The following is a 20710-nucleotide window of genomic DNA, read 5'->3' as shown; positions in this document are numbered from 1 at the left end:
GGCAGCACACTCACTCCACAGGCTGTGAAGGCCCTCGACGCTCCCACCCAGAAATGACAACATGGCTAATGAGGCTGACAGTCTTGCTGTAATTGGGAGAAAATGGGCTGCAGCGCATTTGGCAGATTGAGAGTCACCAGCAGCCAAAGGTGGGGTTGTGCAGGCAGCTGAGGGGCTCAGGGCCCCCTGCCTCACGTAGTGGAGAGAGGAAGAAGAGAGAGGTCAAATTCTAACCCAGATGGGAAAGTTGGTCCCGGGGGCAGTTTCACTTCCTTTCCTCACTCTCAGGAAGGGGAAGGGCATCATCTCCCCTTGCTGCCAAAGTTTCCTTTGGAAGAGGTTGGGGAGTTTCTAAAAATCTCCTACCTAGTGGAGACAACCTCCCCTACCAGCCCCTAGTTGGCCTCTGCTCCCTTCCAGCCACTTCACAGCAGAGTACACATCCAGAACTGTGTGTGTTTCGAGGGCCTGAGGGTGGTGAGGGGAGGACAGGGTGGCCAGAGTCAAAGGGTCAGGGGCATTGGCCATTCTCAGCAGTCCCAGGGAAACAGGGCCTTCCTCCCAAGCACCCTGCACAGGCTCAGTGGCAGCAATGGCCACCCGCCACCCTCCCAAAGGGGTTCCAAACCCGCTCAGAGTGCCTCAGAGTTGAGAGGGTTCAGGCAAGGAAGACCACAAAGATGATGAAGAAGACAATGAGGATGAGGAAGATTTTGACCATGAGCCACCGGTTAGAGGTGACTGACTGGAAGTACTTGAGGATCTCTGAATGGGCAGCCTCAACATCCAGCTGGGCGCCCAGCACGTTCTCGTCAATCCTGGAGACAGGGCCGAAAGAGGAGGAAACAGAAGGATACTGGGTTAAAAAGTATGCTGTTGAAGTGTATTTACCAACATGGAAAGATGGTCACAATATGTAAAAAGTATTTACATACAATAGGATCCCCATTTTTGTGCATATATACTTGCGTATAGAAAAAGCTCAGTGGCTTTTTCAGCTGGGCATCTGCCTTTGGCTCAGGTCATGACCCTGGAGTCCCAGGATCAAGCCCCGCATTGGGCTCTGTGCTCAAGGAGCCTGCTACTCCCAGTCCCTCCACCTCTCCCTACTCATCCTCTCTCACTCTCTCTCAAATAAATAAAATCTTTAAAAAAGAGAAAATAGAAAAGAAAAAACTCTGGAAGGGTAACGCAAATAAGTCTTCGCTCTGATTTGAAAATCAGCTCTGTAACTCTTTAGCTTGTGATTCTGAGCCAGTCATTTAACCTCCAGACTCATTTTCTTAAGCTGCAGAGGGAAAATGAGGTTAACAACAACACTGCATCTCTAGTTGTTGTAGGCCTCAAATTAGTTAACAAAGTGCCCAACCCACACTATGAGCCCCTAAGATGTTAGCTATTATACTTTTTTGCTTCTTAGTATTTATTGATTTTTGTCTAATGAATAATATTGCGTTTGTAATATGGGAGAAAACGCTCACAGACCATTAAAGTCAGGAAATTCTGGTTCTGAGTGAGACAGGAGGGATGCCTCGGTGGCTCAGTGGTTAAGTGCCTGCCTTCAGCCTAGGGTGTGATCCTGGAGACCCAGAATCCAGTCCCATGTCAGGCTCCCTGCATGGAGCCTGCTTCTCCCTCTGCCTAGATCTCTGCCTCTCTCTCTCTCTCTGTGTCTCTCATGAATAAATAAAATCTTAAAAAAAAAAAAAAAAAACATTACTGAGATGGGGGAAAAACATTTTGTTTTTTTTGTTTTTTTTGTTTTTAAATATTTTTTTCTTTATTTATTTATGATAGTCACACACAGAGAGAGAGAGAGAGAGAGAGAGAGAGGCAGAGGGAGAAGCAGGCTCCATGCACCGGGAGCCCGACGTGGGATTCGATCCCGGGTCTCCAGGATCGCGCCCTGGGCCAAAGGCAGGCGCCAAACCGCTGCACCACCCAGGGATCCCGGGAAAAACATTTTGATCTGGACAGGAAGTCAAGAGATAAGAAAAGCCCTACAATTCAGAGAACATGTCTCTCCAAGGTACAGAGAAGTCCTCAGAGGAAGCGCCATCTCTTGAGAGACTGCTGAGGAAAATAAAACATTTCCTGGCCACCTTGCATATGCAATCCTGAAAATCCCTGGTCTTTGCAAAGGGAGTCCGTGGGAACAGAAACTGCATGCACTAAGTCCTGAGGACGGAAAGCTGTAGCCTGGTAATCCAGCTGGAACAGGAAAAGAAAACCTGGGCCAATGGGTGCAAGCTGCAGGGCCACAGGAGGTAGGCATGAAGCCTGCGAACTATTTTCTGTTCATATGTAGGAGCCCAGGGTGACTCCTACACCTGGGTGACTCAGTTGGCTGAACTTCCAACTCTTGGTTGTGGCTCAGGTCATGATCTCAGGGTCCTGGGACTGAGCCCTGTATTGGGCTCCCTGCTTGCTGGGGAGCCTGCTTCCGATTCCCTCTCCCTCCCTCTCTGCCCCTCCCCCCTTCTTGCATTCGCTCTCTCATGAATAAATACATCTTTTAAAATAATTTTTTAAAACATTTATTAATTTATTCATGAGAGATACAGACTGAGAGAGAGAGAGAGAGAGGCAGAGACATAGGCAGAGGGAAAAGCAAGCTCCCTGATGTGGGATTTGATCCTGGATCCCAGGATCACAACCTGAGCTGAAGGCAGGTCCCCAACTGCTGAGCCACCCAGGCATCCCTAAATTTTTTTATTTTTAAAGGTTTTATTTATTTATTCATGAGAGACAGAGAGAAAGAGACATAGGTAAAGGGAGAAGCATATTCCGTGGGGAACCTGATGCGGGACTTGATCCCAGGATCCTGGGATAACAACCTGAGCCAGAGGCAGACACTGAGCCGACTGAGCCACTCAGGTGCCCCAAATAAATTTTTTAATTTATTTAATAAAAAAGGACCCCGAAAAGATTTTATTGGGGGTGCCAGATGGCCAGTTCATTGAGCATCTGCCTCTGCTGGGGTCATGATCCCACGGTCCTGGGATGGAGCCCCACATCGGGCTCCCCGCTCTATAGGGAGCATGCTTCTCCCTCTCCTCCCTGCTTGTGCTCTAGCTCTGTCTCTCAAAATAAATAAATAAAATCTTTTTAAAAATTGTATTTATTTATTTATTTGAGAGGAGGCTGGGGGAGAGGGAGAGAGAATCTGAAGTAGACTCCTCACTGAGCAAGGAGCCCAATGCAGGACTTGATCTCACGACCCTGAGATCATGACCTGGGCTGAAACCAAGAGTTGGTCACTGAACCACCCAGGTATCCTGAATAAATATTTCAAAGGAGGGGGTGGAGGGCAGCCCTGGTGGCGCAGCGGTTTAGCCCACCTGCAGCCTAGCGTGTGATCCTGGAGACCTGGGATCAAGTCCCACATAGAGCTCCCTGCATGGAGCCTGCTTCTCCCTCTGCCTGTGTCTCTGCCTCTCTCTCTCTCTGTCTCTATAATTAATTAATTAATTAATTAATTAATTAAAAAAAATAAAAGGGGGGTGGAGTGCCTGGGTGGCTCAGTTAGCTAAGTGTCTGCCTCAGGCTCAGGAGCCCACCTCTCTCTCTCCCTCTGCCTGTGACTCTCCTTGCTTGTGTTCTCTCCATCAAATAATAAATAAAATCTTAAAAAAAAAAAAAAAAAAAAAAGCATGCAACTCCTGATCTCGGGGTCATGAGTTCGAGCCCCATATTAGGTATGGAGATTACTTAAATAAGTAACTAAATTTAAACAAAATGTCAAATACAGGAGCCTGGACTGTGCATGATTCCCTATTTGTGTCAGAGTGGCTAACTCAAGTATCAGGTTTCCTACCTTTGGACTTAATTTCATGTCTCAGTGTGGGCGCAAATGTCTTCTCATACCCAAGAAAGCTCATCTCGGCAATTAAGAATGGCTTTAACGGAAACAGATGCACAGTAAATGCAGTCTGGCATAAGAAAGATTTTAAATGGGAGTCCATGAATGAAAACTAATGGGAGGGTACTCTGGTGGGGGAAAAAATGAGCAATCCATGGGGATACTCAGGAGACGGTAGTAGGGAGAAGACAGAAATGAGGAGGGCAGAAAATAGGGGCTTGGAAAGGAGAAGGCTGAAGAAATGGGAAAAGTTAGCATAGTGAGGAGGACAAAGGAATGTCTCATGGAGAGTAAGAAAAACGAAAGAGAGGGATCCCTGGGTGGCGCAGCGGTTTGGCGCCTGCCTTTGGCCCAGGGCGCGATCCTGGAGACCCGGGATCGATTCCCACGTCAGGCTCCCGGTGCATGGAGCCTGCTTCTCCCTCTGCCTGTGTCTCTGCCTCTCTCTCTCTCTCTGTGACTATCATAAATAAATAAAAATTAAAAAAAAAAAAATTAAAAAAAAAAAAAAAGAAAAACGAAAGAGAGAAGGAATCAAGCATTATGAAGCTGGAGTCTCAGGGCACCCGTGTAGCACAGTAGGTTAAGCATCTGGCTCTTGATTTTGGCTCGGGGTATGATCTCAGGGTCATAAGGATGAGCCCCATGTTGGGCTCCCTGCTCAGTGCAGAGCCGCCTTGTCCTCTTCCTCCCTCTCTGCCCCACCCTCCTCCTATTTGAGAGAGAGAGAGAGAGCACGAGCAGGAAGGAGGGGCAGAGGGAGAGAGGGAAGCTGACTCCTCGCTGAGCAGGGAGCCCGATGTGGGGCTCGATCCCAGGACCTAAGGATCATGACCTGAACCAAAGGCAGACACTTAACTGACTGAGCCACCCAGGTGCCCATAAATAAATAAATCTTAAAAAAAAAAAAAAAAAAAAAAAAAAAAAAGGAGCTGGAGTTAGGAGTTAGAATAGCAAGGATACGTGACCCGATTGAAGGAGAGGTATGGAAACCCAGAGGATCAGAAGGTGAGTATAAGTTGGGGATGACAACAAAAAGAAGGTTAAACAGAAGATAACAGTAAGTCCAGAACTGGAAAGACAATTTGACCTTGACTAGGAGATCTGAGACTTTAGTTTTCAGAGTATATGTTTCCCCAAAGCTTCATAATGATTGACAGGAGTTGGGTCATGTTCAGAGGCTACAGAAGCTGCCTTTAAGGAGTTCCACATTGGGATCCCTGGGTGGCGCAGTGGTTTAGCGCCTGCCTTCGGCCCAGGGCGCAATCCTAGAGACCCGGCATCGAATCCCACGTCGGGCTCCCAGTGCATGGAGCCTGCTTCTCCCTCTGCCTGTGTCTCTGCCTCTCTCTCTCTCTCTGTGTGACTATCATAAATAAATAAAAATTAAAAAAAAAAATAAGGAGTTCCACATGGCCAGGTTTAGGAAATCAGACTCTAATGAAAAAGATGATGGTAATGGATTACATACAGTACATTGAATATGAGAAAGAAACCCATTATTCCTAGTAATATTTTGAGAAAGCTCCTGCTTTACAGAAGGATGCCAGCTAATAAATGTACAACGGATGAACTGGAAAACTGCCACTTTGCCACACAAAAAGTCATGAATGAATCGGGCAAGGACAGTTAGTCATGGGTCTAAGGAGCTGGACATTGGCATGGACTTGAAGCGTCACTCCACAGATGAAAAAAGGGAAAGCAGGGATCCCTGGGTGGCGCAGCGGTTTGACGCCTGCCTTTGGCCCAGGGCGCGATCCTGGAGACCCGGGATCGAATCCCATGTTGTGCTCCTGGTACATGGAGCCTGCTTCTCCCTCTGCCTGTGTCTCTGCCTCTCTCTCTCTCTCTGTGTGTGACTATCATAAATCAATAAAAATTAAAAAAAAAAAAAAAAGGGAAAGCAAATGTGAGAAAAAATTAAATTGGCAATTCTGGGTGAAAAGGAAATAGGTGTTTGTACCATCCTCCCAACTTTTCTAGATAGAGATTTTTGTCAATTACAAATTGGGGTGCAAAGGGAAATGACGGAGTAAACGATGAGCAGTAATTATCCATATTCATCCCTTCTGCTAGACATGAGCTCCACGAGGACCAGAACTGTTTTACGCTTTCCTGTCCCCAGATCCAGCTAGACTACCTCACAGGGGTCCCTGCATGGAGCCCGCTTCTCCCTATACCAGTGTCTTTGCCTCTCTCTCTTTGTCTCTCATGAATAAATAAAATAAATAAAACATTGTTAAAAAAACCGAAATAGGGATCCCTGGGTGGCACAGCGGTTTGGCGCCTGCCTTTGGCCCAGGGCGCGATCCTGGTAGACCCGGGATCGAATCCCACATCGGGCTCCCGGTGCATGGAGCCTGCTTCTCCCTCTGCCTGTGTCTCTGCGCCTCTCTCTCTCTCTGTGACTATCATAAAAACAACAACAACAACAACAACAACAACAACAACAACAACATCACAGCTTGAGGAGTGATAGTGTTTATGGAACAACCCAGTAAGGAGTTCCCTAGGTCTCAGCTAAGCCAGGTAAGAATCAGCTCTTGATTCTAGGACCAAGACAGCTAGACTCACTGCACCTTATAAATGGCTGGTACCATAGTCGTTGAATAAATAAACAAACATCCTGTTAACTAGTGGGTTCTCAAACTTGGATGCTCATTAGAACTCCCTATGGGCTTATATAAAATGGAGATTCCTTGAAGTCCACTCCACTCATACCTATGGCATAGGAATCTCCAAGGGTGAGATGGCTAGGGACCCATTGTCTTTACCTTGGCCAATTAAATATGTGAAGCTGCTTAATGGGCTGGTGCTGAGAAACCTGCTTTATGCAAATGTAGGTCTTCCCCCAGTCTCACATGATCAATAACCTAGGGTGGAAGCTCTCTGCTAGGTGCCATGGGGAATAAGGATCAATCACGATCTGATATTGCCAAAAGGCCTAAGAGCAAGTGGGCAGCAATGTGTAGCCATGTGGACTCCTCCCCCTCCCACATCTCTTCCTCTGCTCTCTGTACTGGCTTTCCCTCTTACTGAACTGAGAACATTGAAACATCCTGAGGAACTGGGCATGGCTAAACGTTTCCTGAACTTTGTGAAAGACATAGATGTACAGATTCAAAAAGCTCAGAGATTCCGAAGAAAGAGAAATTCAAAGAAAATGACATTTGGAGAATAGTCAACTGCAGAAAACTAAAGACAAAAAAAAAAAAAAAAAAATCTGCAAAGCAGCCAGAGAAACACATTACATATATAAAGTTACCACTGCCTTCTCCTTAAGAAGAAGAAAGACTAAAAGACAGTAGAGTGATACATTTAAAATGCCTAAGAGTAAAACTGTAAACCCAAAATTCTATATCCAGGGAAAACATCCTTCAAAAATGAAGGTGAGGGGGGGCGCTGGGTTGGCTCAGCAGTTGAGCGTCTGCCTTTGGCTCAAGGTGTGATCCTGCCTTTGGCTCAAGGTGTGATCCTAGAGTCCCTAGATCGAGTCCCGGCATGGAGCCTGCTTCTCCCTCTGCTTGTATTTCTGCCTCTTTCTGTATGTCTCTCGTGAATAAATAAATAAAATCTTAAAAAAAAAAAAAATGAAGGTGATAGCACCTGGGTGGCTCAGTCAGTTAAGTGTCTGCCTTTGGCTCAGGTCATGATCCCAGGGTCTCAGGATCAAGTCCCTCATCATCATGACCTGATTCTACTTAGTTAACACATAGTGTGATAATGGTTTCAGGAGTAGGATTTAGTGATTCATCACTTACATAAAACACCCAGTGCTCATCACAAGTGCCCTTCTTAATGCCCATCACCCATCCAGCCCATCTCCTGCTCCTTATCAGCCTTCAGTTTGTTCTCTGTGGTTCAGTCTTTACCATTCCAGGTCTCTCTGTTCAGTCTTTACCATTCCAGATAGCCAGTTTCCATTTGGTAGCCCTTCCCTCTTTAACCTGAAGAACTTTCCATAGCATTTTTGTAGCGCAGATCTGCAGTTTTCTGGTTTTTTGTTTGTTTGGGTTTTTCTTTTCTTTTTTTTTTCTTTTTTTTTTAAAGCTTTATCTATTTGAGTGAGGGAGGAGGAGGGAGAGGAAAAGGAGAGAAGCAGTCTCCACACTGAGCATGGAGTCAAACATAGGACTGGATCTTACGACATGGAGATCATGACCGAGCCGAAATCAAAAGTCAGACTGAGCCAGCCAGATGCCCCAGATCTGCTCTTTTACTTTCCCTTTATTTGAACATTTCTTTTTTTCACTTTCAATCTCTTTTTCTTTTTTGTTTCATGTGGTTTTTGCCTTTTTTTTTCTTTAAAGTAGGCTCTATACCCAACATGGGGCCTGAACTCACAACCCCTAGATCAAGAGCTGCACGTTCTACTGACCGAGCCAGCCAGGCACCCCCACCTTCATTCTTTGTTTTATTTTGTTTTTTTAAGATTTTATTTTTTATCTGACAGAGAGAGAACCCACAAGTAGGGAGAGTGGCAGACAGAGGGACAGGGAGAACAGGCTCCCCATGGAGGGGAGGAAAAAAGGGAAATGGTAAACACAGAAGTAAATATGAAATACAACTTTTTCCTCTTAATTTTTGTAAACAAAAACTGTAATACTGGATTATGGGATTTCAAAGGTATGTAGGTGCACAGATTAGGACAACTAGAGCATAAAGGCTAGATGACAGGATTGGACAGTTCTTTGTTGTATTTTTTTATTGGTGTTTTTATTTGAATGAATGTGTGTATAAATAGGGTCGAGGGCCAGAAATAGAGGGAGAGAGAGAATCTCAAGCAGGCTCCACACTCATCGCAGAGCCCAACATGGGGCTTGATCTCATGACCCTGAGATCATGACCTGAGCTGTAGTCAGACTCCCAAGTGACTGAGCCACCAAGCACCCCTAAAGTTCTTATATCTTATATGAAGTAAGCTGTGAGAGCTGATGATGTATGCTGTAATCCCTAGAGCAGCCACTTAAAAAAAAAAAGAAAAGAAAAGCAAGGCAATGACATGTAGCTAAAAAATGTTTAACAGAATTCTGAAAAAAATTTCAGTTGTTCAAGGGAAGATTAGGGAAGGAGGAACAAAGGAACAACAACAACAAAGAAAAAAAAACCAGGAAAAAGAAAAAGAAAGCAAATAGTAAAATGGTAAGCCTAAATCCAACCTTATCAAATATTACACTAGTTTTATGAATCACAAAAGACCCTGGATAGCCAAAGCTATTTGGAGCTATTTGGAGAAAGAATAAAGCTGGAAGTATCACACTCCCTGATTTCAAACTACACTTACAAAACTATAGTCATCAAAACAGCACGGTACTGGCACAAATACAGACACACAGATCAACGGAACAGGAGAGAGAGCCCAGACACAAAGCCACCCACATAAGATCAATTAATCTACACCAAAGGAGGCAAGAACATAAACAGGGAAGACAGTCACTTCTATAAATAGTGTCGGGAAAACTAGATAGCTACATGCAAAAGAATGAGACTGGACCACTTTCTTTCCCATGCACAAAAATAAATTCAAAATGGATCAAAGGTGGGATGCCTAGGTGGCCCAGCAGTTGAGTGTCTGCCTTCAGCTCAGAGTGTGATCCTGGGGTCCTGGGATCGAGTAAAAATTCTAGAGTAAACATAGGTGGCAGGCTCCTTGACATCACTTAGCAATATTCTTTGGACCTGACTCCACACCAGAAGGGCAAGAAAAGCAAAAATAACAAATGCGAGTACATCAAATTAAAAAGCTTTTACACAGGGATGCCTGGGTGGCTCAGCGGTTGAATGTCTGCCTTTGGCTCAGGGTGTGGTCCCGGAGTCCCGGGATGGAGTCCCACACTGGGCTTCCTGCATGGAGCCTGCTTCTCCCTCTGCCTATGTCTCTGCCTCTCTCTGTATGTGTCTCTCATGAGTAAATAAATAAAATCCTTAAAAAATAAAAATAAATAAATAAAAAGCTTTTATACAGAGAAAACTATCAACAAAGTTCTCTCCTCCTAAAAAGGAGAAAGGTGGGGATCCCTGGGTGGCTCAGCGGTTTAGCACCTGCCTTTGGCCCAGGGTGCAATCCTGGAGTCCCGGGATCAAGTGCCATGTCAGGCTCCCGGCATGGAGCCTGTTTATTCCTCTGTCTGTGTGTCACTGCCTCTCTCTCTATGTCTATCATAAATAAATAAGTCTTTAAAAAAAAAAAAGGAGAAAAGTTTGCAGGGGCTCCCTGGGTGGCTCGGCGGTTTAGCACCTGCCTTTGGCCCAGGGAGTGATCCTGGAGTCCCAGGATCGAGTCCCACGTCGGGCTCCCGGCATGGAGCCTGTTTCTCCCTCCTCCTGTGTCTCTGCCTCTCTCTCTCTATGTCTATCACAAATAAATAAATCTTTAAAAAAAAAAAAAAAAAGGAGAAAGGTTTGCAGATCATATATCCCATAAGGGGCTAATATTCAAAAAATAGGGCAGCCTGGTGGCTTAGCAGTTTAGCGCTGCCTTTGGCCCAGGGCTTGATCCTGGAGACCCGGGGTCGAGTCCCACATCAGGCTCCCTGCATGAAGCCTCTGCTTCTCCTCTGCCTGTGTCTGCCTCTCTCTCTGTGTCTCTCATGAATAAATAAATAAAATCTTTTTTTTTTAAATTTTTATTTATTTGTGATAGTCACAGAGAGAGAGAGAGAGGGAGAGGCAGAGACACAGGCAGAGGGAGAAGCAGGCTCCATGCACCGGGAGCCCGACGTGGGATTCGATCCCGGGTCTCCAGGATCGCGCCCTGGGCCAAAGGCAGGCGCCAACCCACTGCACCACTCAGGGATCCCAATAAATAAAATCTTTAAAAAAAGAGATAATATCCAAAAAATATGAGGAATTCATACAACCCAACAGCAAGCAAGCAAACAAATAAATCCAATTGCAAAATGGGCAGAAGGTCTAAATAGATATTTTTCCAAAGAAGACATCCACGCAGCCAACAAGCACATGAAAAGATGCTCAAAAGCAATCATCAGGGGGATCCCTGGGTGGCGCAGCGGTTTGGCGCCTGCCTTTGGCCCAGGGCGCGATCCTGGAGACCCTGGATCGAATCCCACATCAGGCTCCCGGTGCATGGAGCCTGCTTCTCCCTCTGCCTGTGTCTCTGCCTCTCTCTTTCTCTCTCTGTGACTATCATAAATAAATAAAAATTAAAAAAAAAAAAAAAAAGCAATCATCAGGGAAGTACAAATGAAACCACAATGAGGGGGCAGCCCCGGTGGCGCAGCGGTTTAGCGCCGCCTGCAGCCCAGGGCCTGATCCTGGAGACCTGGGATCCAGTCCCACATCGGGCTCCCTGCGTGGAGCCTGCTTCCCCCTCTGCCTCTCTCTCGCTCGCTCTGTGTCTCTCATGAGTTAATAAAATAAAATCTTAAAAAAAAAAAAAAAATGAGGTATGAGGTACCACCTCACACCTTTCAGAATGGCTAGTATCAAAAAAAAAAAAAAAGGAAAGAAACAAACAAACAACACGTGCTGGTGATGATGTGGAGAAAAGGAACCTTCACGCACTGTTAGGGGGAATGCAAATTGCTGCAGTGACTATAGGAAACAGTGTAGAGGTTCCTCAAAAAATTAAAAATAGAATTAATCACATGATCCAGTAATTCCACTTCTGGGCATTTATCCAAAGGAACAGAGAATACTAACTCAGAAAGATATCTGCGCCCCTATGTTCCCTGCATTATCTACAACAGCCAAAATATGGAAGAAGCCTAGGAGTCCATCAAGAAGAATCACTTAGCCCCTTTCTTCACACATCATCCCACTGTAATTCTCAGTGTAGAGCTTATCACTACCTGAAAAGTTCATGTCAACTCTTTTGAACAGCTGTCCTCACCCACCCTACTGAATTCCCCACCTAAACTACAGAGACTTCACTCATCTACTAACTGCTATACCCCCTGTACCTAGAATAGCACCTGACAAAAAACAGGCGCTCCATCAACACTTGTTGAATGGATTCCCTGGGTGGGCCAGACTCACTCTACTCTTCCAAAGGACATCCAGCTGTCCCTGGGAACATTTAAGATGCCACCCCACAGGGAAGAGAAGGCTCTTCTGTCTAGGATGAGAGAGAGAGAGTCTCACCTCTGAATGGTTTCTTCCTGCTCCTTGACCATGTGGGCCAACTGCTGAAAGATGGAGCCCAGCTCGACAATTGTGGACTCGATGTTCTGCATAGTGTCTGCCCGACTCTGGATGTAGGAATCCTTCGAAGGAGAGCACACGTCAGCGCTAGGAGCTTCCTCAGGGCAGGGCCTGCCTCTTTAGGACCCTCCCAGGTTGCCACTCTACTCAAGGTACATTTCAAACACTTGCTGGTGGCCTGCAGAGGAGGACAGAGGAGCATCTCCTCCCCAGTTCAGAGCCCAGGTACCTGCTCATCGATGAGTTGTAGTTGCTGGCTGGTCCGAGAGTCCATCATGTCAATGGCCACATCCCCAGAAGCACGGGACTCTGCTCCCAAAACCACAGCACTGCCCCCTGGAGAAAGAAAGAAAAAGCACTTTCTAGTGGTTGAAAGGTTCAAAGCCCACATGGCCTGGATTTGAATCCCAGCTCTGCCACTTACTAGCCTTGTGACCCTGGACAAGTCATCTAACCTCTCTAGAGCTCAGTTTCCTCCCCCTATAAAATGGAGCATAGTAATAGTTGCCTTCTCAGAGGTGGTGGTGAAAATTAGATGAGAGAACCTGAATGAATTAAAAGAATACTGGAAACTGTCATTCTACTGCCCATGATTGAATTCAGCCCCAACAGTGAGAATGTGGGAGATGAAGTGCAGGTCATGAATGCCAGCAATCAGGTTTGATCTCTGAAAAATCCTGGCATCTCCCTTGGCTGTCCATTCTCCTACGCAAGCCCTGCCCTCACAGGATTAGAGGATGCCGTCACAGCCAAAGTAACTGAGCCTTACCCCTCTGGGCTCCCTGCACTGCCAGTGACTTACCCAGGTGGTTGGGGGCAAGGGGCAGGGCTGACACAGGTGCCCGGGAGAACTGTTCCCGCCGATTCCTCTGCTGCTTCAGGTTCTGGGGTTGGGGGAGAAATGCAAAGGTCCTGAGGCCTCTGGAAAGCAGGTGTTAGAGAGAGACTCTCCTGTTGGCCTAGGACCCTGTTAACCTCACCCCTGCACTTGTTTCTTCCCCAATTTCCCCTTGGGCCCTTATCCCGAGTCCTACCCCTTACATAGATTCTTCTTACCTCTGTCCTCACTTCTAAAACTGATTTGAAGTCATTGGACATCGAGGCCAGTTTTGACTAGAAGAAAAGAAGAGAGGGTCGGCCAAAGGAGACAACACCTTTCTCCCTTCTGCCTCCCCCTCTACGGACCCCAGGTCCCACCTGCAAGGAAACCACAATGGTGTTGGAATGGGTTTGCAGGTGCCGGCCGCTCTGGCTGCCTTTGGCTCTCACAAAATCCTGAAGCTGGGCAATTTGTTTGTTGAGGCTATTGATGTCCTAGGGAGAGCCAAAGAAAAACTATTAACAAAAGGGTCCTCAGCCAATGTCTCTCCCACATGGACACCTCTGGCACAGAGGACAGAGTGGAAGTTACGAGCAGGGGTGTGGGTATTTCAAAGTCAGACCAGAAGGGCCTGCTGGGAGGTTACAAGCTCTGGACCTTGCTCTGGTTCAGTCCCTGCAGAGTAGAGCCAGAAAAGGAGAAATACGGTCTCATTCTTTTTTTTTTTTTTTTTTAAGATTTTATTTATTTATTCATGAGAGACACAGAGAGAGAGAGGCAGAGACACATGCAGAAGGAAAAGCAGGCTCCATGCAAGGAGTCCGATGTGAGACTTGATCCCAGGACCCCAGGATCATGCCCTGGGCTGAAGGCAGGCGCTAAACTGCTGAGCCACGGTTTTTGGGATCCTCCTTTTTGTTTTTTTTTTTAAAGATTTTACTTATCTATTTGACAAAAAAGAAAAAGAGAGCACAAGCAGAGGGATCTGCAGGCAGAGCAGGGAGCCCAATGCAGGGCCTGATCCCAAGACCTTGGGATCATGACCTGAGCCGAAGGCAGATGCTTAGCTGACTACCCCCTTCATCCTACAGCCCAACTCCACCTCAGGAGGCTGGGCACATGGCCACAGAACTACTCTGAAGACCAAAATTTCACACCTGGAGCATGCTGACCAACAAAGCACCTGTGGCAGCAGTCAGGTGAAGGGAAGAGTCAAAGTCTCTGTAGTTTCCAGGAAGCACCAACAAAATACTTCTTATATACAGAATTCCTGTCAAGAATTACTATTGCAAAGGAGTAAAAGCTGTGAATTGTCCAAGATCACACACAATGAGGTAAAGTAGCACAGCCAGGCTTTCTACACCCGACCAAGGCATCCTCTGCTCCCCGAATGGGCTTGCCAAGGGCCACATAAGACAAGAGAGATGAAGTTGGCTGGGGAGTGGCAGAGAAAGGTTGCCCAGGAGATAGGGGTGGGGTGGGGAAGAATAGGTCAGGAATAGTGAGTCCAAGGATCAGGCTGAAGACAACCTAGATTCGGAAACTTCTAGAATTCTTCCAATAGTCCCCCCACTTAGTATTCTACCAACAACCATTCTTGAGACCCGTGGGCAATACCCACCGCCAACTGGTCTGTCCCTATGGAGCTGACACGGTCCCCTTAGAGCCCCACATCCAAAACTGCATTCCACGGTTTCTCCCAATAAAATCTCCTCTCCGCAGAGTTCTGGTTTAGAAAGCAGTACCACTTCCCAGTGAGGAGCCCAAACTAGAAGCTTCTAGTCAGAGATTCCCACCTCTTAACCCATCTTATATGCCACAACACAACCACACTCTACTGATCACTTACCAAGCACTGAGCACCTTTTGTCTGTTTACTATGCTTGCTACACACATATTAAGCAGCTTACAACTATTTTTTGTCCTTAACACAGAAACAATTTCTAATTCCCCACCAAAAGCTGTTCCGCCTTCTCTCTCCTTGTCCATTTTGGTAAATGGCACCACCAGTCACCAGCTGCTCAGACCAGACACTGGAGAGCCATCCTCAATTTCTCTCTTTCCCACTTAATCCATATGGACCCTGGCAGGAGCCTACTGAGAACCCAGTCAATTCCAACAGATAATCTGAATTAGGCTGTTCACCTCTTTCTCTGCTAAACCTACGTTAGACCATACCATCACCTTCTCTCAATACTCACCAAGAGCTTCCTAAATGACCTTCTTACAGCCTGCCCACGACAATCCACTCTCAACACAGCAACCAGAGTGAGCTTTTGAACCGGAAACAGAGCCATCATCCGTCTGCTTAAAATCTTCTGAGAGGGGCAGCCCAGGTGGCTCAGTGGTTTAGTCCTGCCCTCAGCCCAAGGCCTGATCCTGGAGACCCGGGATCGAGTCCCATGTCAGGCTTCCTGCATGCAACCTGCTTCTCCCTCTGCCTGCGTCTCTGCCTCTCTCCCTATGTGTCTCTCGTGAATAAATAAATAAAATCTTAAAAAAAAAAATCTTCCAAGAGCTTTCCACTAAATTTAGAACACAAACCAAATACCCTACCTGGCTGACACAGACTCTCTAGGGTCTGACCCTGTCCATTTCCCTGACTTCCCAGTCTCTTTCTCACTTGCTATGCTGTAGCCATGCTGGCCTCCTTCATGTTTATCAGATGCATTAAGGTGGCCCACCCTTCAGGACCTTTCCCTTTGCTATTCCCACTTTCTGGAAAGTGTTCCCACCAGATCTTTGGATGACTGACTTTTTCTTCACCATTCGGGTCTCAATGTCACTTCTCAGAGGCTATACTTGATCAACCCATCAACATTAATTACCTACCCTGACAAACTCATTTCCCTTGTTTCTTTTTTTTTTTCCTTTTTAAAAAAGATTTTATTTATTTTTTCACATTAATTACCTACCCTGACAAACTCATTTCCCTTGTTTCTTTTTTTTTTCTTTTTTTAAAAAGATTTTATTTATTTATTCACGAGAGACAGAGAGAGAGAGAGGCAGAGACACAGGCAGAGGGAGAAGCAAGCTCCATGAAGGGAACCCGACGTGGGACTCGATCCCGGGTCCCCAGGATCACACCCTGGGCCAAAGGCAGCGCTAAACCGCTGAGCAACCCGGCCTGCTCTCATTTCCCTTGTTTCTTTAAAGAGATTCACCACCCTGAAACTTTTCTACTTGTCTAGTGTCTGGTTCACCCATTTAGAAAGGAAATTCCTGGGGCACTGGGTGGCTCAATTGGTTGAGTGACTGATTGTTGATTTTGGCTCAGGTCATAATCTCAGGGTTGGGATTGAGCCCCGAGATGGGGTCCGTGCTGAGCATGGAGCCTACTGGAGATTCTCTCTGTTCCGCCCCTCCCCCTACTGTCTCAAAAAAAAAAAAAAAAAAGGGTAAATTAAAAAAAATTTTTTTTAAAGGGGAAATTCCCCGAGGCAGATACACCTGTCTTGTTCAGACTGACTCCCCCCAGAACCAGGCAGCTAAGTCACTCAATAATGTGACTCCAGGGCAGCCCAGGTGGCTCAGCGGTTTAGTGCAGCCTTCAGCCCGGGCGTGATCCAGGAGACCCGGGATCGAGTCCCACATCAGGGTCCCTGCATGGAGCCAGCTTCTGCCTCTGCCTGTGTCTCTGCCTCCCTCTCTCTCTGTGTGTCTCTCATGAATAAATAAATAAAATCTTAAAAAAAAAAAGTGACTCCAAAAATAAACAACTGGATCCCCATGACCACCCTCTGACATAGATGCTGTTATTAACCCCCTTCTATTTATAAGGGAGCTGAGGCTCAGAGCAGTCAGGTGGCTTACCCAATGTTACACCATAACTAGTGAACTTGGGATTTGAACTGTCTTCAAAGCCTACACAATAGTGCCCCAAAAGTTCACGGCATCTTCTCTCTTCCACCCTGCAGGCACCCCCTGAACATGTCTGCCCTGGTCTCTGCCATGTTACCTTCATACTAGAGCAGAGCCTCCTCCCTAGCCTCTCTGCCTGCCCGTGCTCCAGGCTGTTTTTTTTCCCCCTCCATGGTCGTTCAACTTCACATTTTATTTTCATGACATTGTGCTGGGAAAGGAAGGAATCACAACTGTACAGATTCTGCTGTCTGGGGGAGGGGGGGTGTCTTTCAGATAGACTTGGAATCCAGATTCTGATTGTCTTTGCAGCCTATGGCATTGATTCCATCCTCCCTTACCAAGGCCCACAATGATCTTCACAACCAGCCACCAAACTACCTTCCCAGCCTCATCTCCTGCCCACCAGTCATCCAGTCAACAAATAGTAAGTGCCTGGTCTACACCAGACACTATTACAGACATTTGGGATGCATCCATGAACAAGCAGGAAAAAAAATCTCTGCTCTTGTGGCACTTACAACTTTTTTCTTTGTTAGGGGTGGTGGTGGGATGAGGTAGATGAGAGGGAACAAAAACAAACATCGGTAAGTTGATGATAGAGAATGTTAGAAAGTATCAAATGGTATAAGAAGGAAATAGAGCAAGGTAAGGGACGTCTTAGTTAGGAACAGTGAGGTACTCAACAACACACTCAGGATAGGCCTTCCTGAGCAAATAACATCTGAATACACACTTGTCAACAAACACTTAAACTTTCTCTTTTAGAAGCTGGGCCACTGCATACACTGTTTCCTCTGTTTGGAACGTTCTTGCACTGCTTCTATGCAAGCCTTGAAACCAGTTCAGATTTCACTCCCTCTATAAAATTTTCTCCAGCATCCCCAGACTGTCTCATTTATCTTTTTGTAAGGTCTAGACCACTTGTCTTCTACTTGCTATGAGTTTGTGGGGCTAGATATCTCTTACAGATGATAAGCTCTTAAGGTGGAAATCTTGCCTCAAGTTTTCCAGGCAAGTGACAGCTGATGATCAGTAAGTGTCCGCTGACTGAACAGATGAGCAGGATGTTTGGGGCTGGCTCTAGAAACTTGCTCTGGACTTCCAGGACAATGGAAAATCATCCTAGTGATCTCTTTGGAAGGCTAGCTCCTGATAGCTAATAGCTCACCTGTTTGATGATGTAAGTTAGCTCTTCAATTTCCACTGCTTTATCATCAAAGAGAGACTTGCGCTTTGCCACTGCAGAGACAATGAGGCCACAACGTGGGAGGTCAAAGACAAGGCTCAGGGAGTATGGTTCCTCAGCCCTCTCTGGTTCACTGCCCCATCTCTGAAAGACCCCAAGAACACTCACAGATTGTCAGCTTCTCCAGCTTGGCAAATGTGTTGCTGAGGTCTTTCCCAATGCGCCTGGAAATGAGCATTAGTGAGGGCACCACAGGGATGGGAAGGACAGGGCCTATTCCCCCATTAGCGCCAGCTTAACCAATGCAGCCCTTCCTCCCTCATACCAAGGGCACTGAAGGCAAGCCTACGCCTCTCCAAACTCTGCATCATCCCACAACATAACTTCTCTCAACTTACTTGGCCATGAGGGTAAATTCGCTACGCTGCCGGACAGCACGCAGAGCTGGCTTATTTGTCTGGATTCCATTCTGAAATGCAACATGAAGAGGTAAAGGTTTAGTGCCCCCTCACTTCCAGCTGCCACTGTTCCTCAAGCGTCCAACTCAATTATCTCTAGTACCCTCACCAGGTAGTCTAATCTTATCAGTAGCAGTCATTTAGAACTCAGATTTGAACATGGGTAGACCAAGGTTCAAATCTTGACTCCACCATTTATCAGCTGGGAGGTTTGGGGTAAGTGCCTTAAACCATTCTGAATCTCTTTTCCTTTTGTATAAGATGAAGAAAATCCACACACCTATTCTTGTTGGTAAGATCACACAACATAGGACTATAGAGTATTTTAGTCAGATACCCCATACGTTGTAAGCCCTAAATAAGTGATAAGCACTATTGCCATTCTATTCCTCCAATCAGGAAATCAAAGAGGATAACTAGAAAGCTCTTGGAGATCATACGGAAGAGCGGCTGTTAAGTGCTGAGCAATAAAAATATCTAAAATTACTAAAGTAATTATCTATTATCTAAAGTCACTCAGGTCCCACTTTGATTAGGACGTCTGGACTGAAAAAAGGGAATCTAATTAAAAAAAAAAAAAAGCACTCTAAAGTAATTTTGATAAAAATTAGTTATTGAGAAAGCTCTTTTCATTCTATAGATATAAAAACCGAGGCCCAGGGGTGCCTGGTGGCTCAGTTGGCTAAGCCTCTGACTCCTGCTCTCAGTTCCAGTCTTGATCTCCAGGTCAGGAGTTCAAGCCTTGTGTTGGGCTCGGCACTGGACAGGAGCCTACTTTAAAACAAACAAACAAACAAAACCCCACACACCCAAAAAACCCTGAGGCCCAACTAGACTAACTTCCCTGTGGCCACAGAGCAAACTTATGATGGGACTATTCCAGAACTAGAATTCAAAGTGTCTGTCTCTGAGCTAAAGGCTCTCTCTAGAACCTCTTTCTTATCCAAATCAAATATACCGCAGCCACTTTTCATCCTGAGATACTCCTTCCAGAGTAGCAAGGCTACCCTCTGGGGTAATTTCTCACAAAACAGTGTAAGTCCTTGCTCCTAGACAGCTGATCCACCCCTTTTCTGTTGCTTAGTAGATCCTACTGCCCCCTCTAAGCCAGATCAGTTCTCCATCATGTCAATCAACAGTGCTGGAGCACAGCCTCTCCTAGATTTCAGTAAGGCTCACTCCTGCCTTTCCCACTCCTGGTCCTTACCTGACGGCTCTGCAGGGACTTGCAGGCAGACAGGAACTCCTGGGTCCGATCTCGGCAGGACATGGTGTTGGGAGGGGGAGGGACCAGGGCCACTGGGGGGGGCAGAGGGGCGATGTCGCTGCTGCTACTGCCAGCAGTTGCAGGGGACAGGACCTGTGTCTTTGAGAGACCCAGGTAGACACCCTGATCCGTGTTCTTAGACCCGTAGCGTTTCCGCGGGATCATTGAGACGCATAACCTCGGACTGTTGTGGAGGGCAGAGTGTCATTCCCCAGGTGGCCTCCTTCCCCACAAATCCCCCGTCCCCACCGCAAATCCTTGGGCCCCTTCTGCACTTGGCACGGACTTTCGCGCCCAAAAGCCACACGCAAATTCTGGGCCCGGCCCACGGCGGCGGGCAGGGCCCCGCTCTCTGGCCCAGCCGGTCCAGCTCCTCAGACTCTTCCAACTTGGCTCGGGCGGCCAGAGCGCGGGGCCGGGGGCCTTGAAGCCGAGACGGGGCCAGAGGCAGGTCCCGGGGCCCCGAGGCTCCAGCCCGCCCTGTGCAACTGCCCTAGGTCCTAACCGGGCCCTCTCGTATCCGCAGATCCCTTCGACTCCTCAGGGAGAAACGGTGACCGGCCTCCTGAGGGGGACACACTTCGGTAGGCGGAGGGGGGGGAAATCTCTGGGTGTTTATTTGAAACAGGAAGTTCCTCCCCCGCCCAAGTCCCGCCTCCTGGGGGACTGCAACCAGTGATTGGCTAATGCCGACGTCTTTCTCAACAGGGGCTTTCCTGATTGGACGGCGAAGTATTCCCTCACCCCGAGCCCGGCCGGCAAGACTAGCCCGCTCGCCCCAGGTTCCCTTCCCCCTTCACGTCACCGCCCCCGGAAAGCCGCTGCCCGGAGCGGACACGGCAGCCAGGCCCCTTCTGGAGCGAGTCCTACCTCCTCTCTGCCGCCTGCCGCCGCCACCACTGCCACAGTCTCCTGGGTGGTCACCGCCTCCTCCCCGAGCGCCGAATCCGCCGAAATCCGACCAAAGACTAGGAGCCGCCACGTCACCCACACGTAGCCCCACCCCCGGTGACGGGAGGGCGGCGCTACGCCTCTCGGAGCCCGGCGACCGAGAGACACGCCCTCCCACCAAACGCCGGAGCGACTCCGC

General features: G+C 47.3%; 1 protein-coding gene across 4 annotated transcripts; it reads right to left on the bottom strand.

Moving 5' to 3' along the window:
- Positions 1-69: 69 nt before the first annotated feature.
- Positions 70-20636, bottom strand: STX5 (syntaxin 5). Of its 4 annotated transcripts, none has more exons than XM_025446305.3 (11): positions 20491-20636; positions 19561-19719; positions 18294-18364; positions 18064-18119; positions 17878-17948; positions 13223-13339; positions 13082-13138; positions 12828-12909; positions 12255-12361; positions 11966-12087; positions 70-818 (listed from the first exon to the last, which is right to left on the bottom strand). In XM_025446305.3, the coding sequence occupies exons 2-11, from the start codon at positions 19621-19623 to the stop codon at positions 659-661; spliced, it is 906 nt and encodes a 301-aa protein (XP_025302090.1). In that variant the 5' UTR covers positions 19624-19719; positions 20491-20636; the 3' UTR covers positions 70-658. The 4 variants fall into 4 exon arrangements, with proteins under 4 accessions (XP_025302090.1, XP_025302089.1, XP_025302092.1 ...); XM_025446304.3 differs by having other exon boundaries at positions 19561-19652; positions 20491-20635; XM_025446307.3 differs by having other exon boundaries at positions 19561-19804; positions 20491-20631.
- Positions 20637-20710: the final 74 nt, after the last annotated feature.

This window comes from Canis lupus, chromosome 18, assembly GCF_003254725.2.
Source record: "Canis lupus dingo isolate Sandy chromosome 18, ASM325472v2, whole genome shotgun sequence".
Classification (NCBI taxonomy): Eukaryota; Metazoa; Chordata; class Mammalia; order Carnivora; family Canidae; genus Canis; species Canis lupus.
Note: the sequence above shows the minus strand (reverse complement) of the source record. Positions and strands in the feature narration are given on the sequence as shown.

What these genes read in the sequence shown, in the direction of transcription:
- STX5 (XM_025446307.3), bottom strand. Translation starts at nt 19,785, where the DNA reads ATGATCCCGCGGAAACGCTACGGGTCTAAGAACACGGATCAGGGTGTC. An exon ending in TTTTAGAAGTGAGGACAGAG is followed by an intron (nt 12,910 to 13,081) that starts GTAAGAAGAATC and finishes CCCCAACCCCAG; the next exon opens with AACCTGAAGCAGCAGAGGAA. An exon ending in CCTTGCCCCCAACCACCTGG is followed by an intron (nt 12,362 to 12,827) that starts GTAAGTCACTGG and finishes TTCTTTCTCCAG; the next exon opens with GGGGCAGTGCTGTGGTTTTG.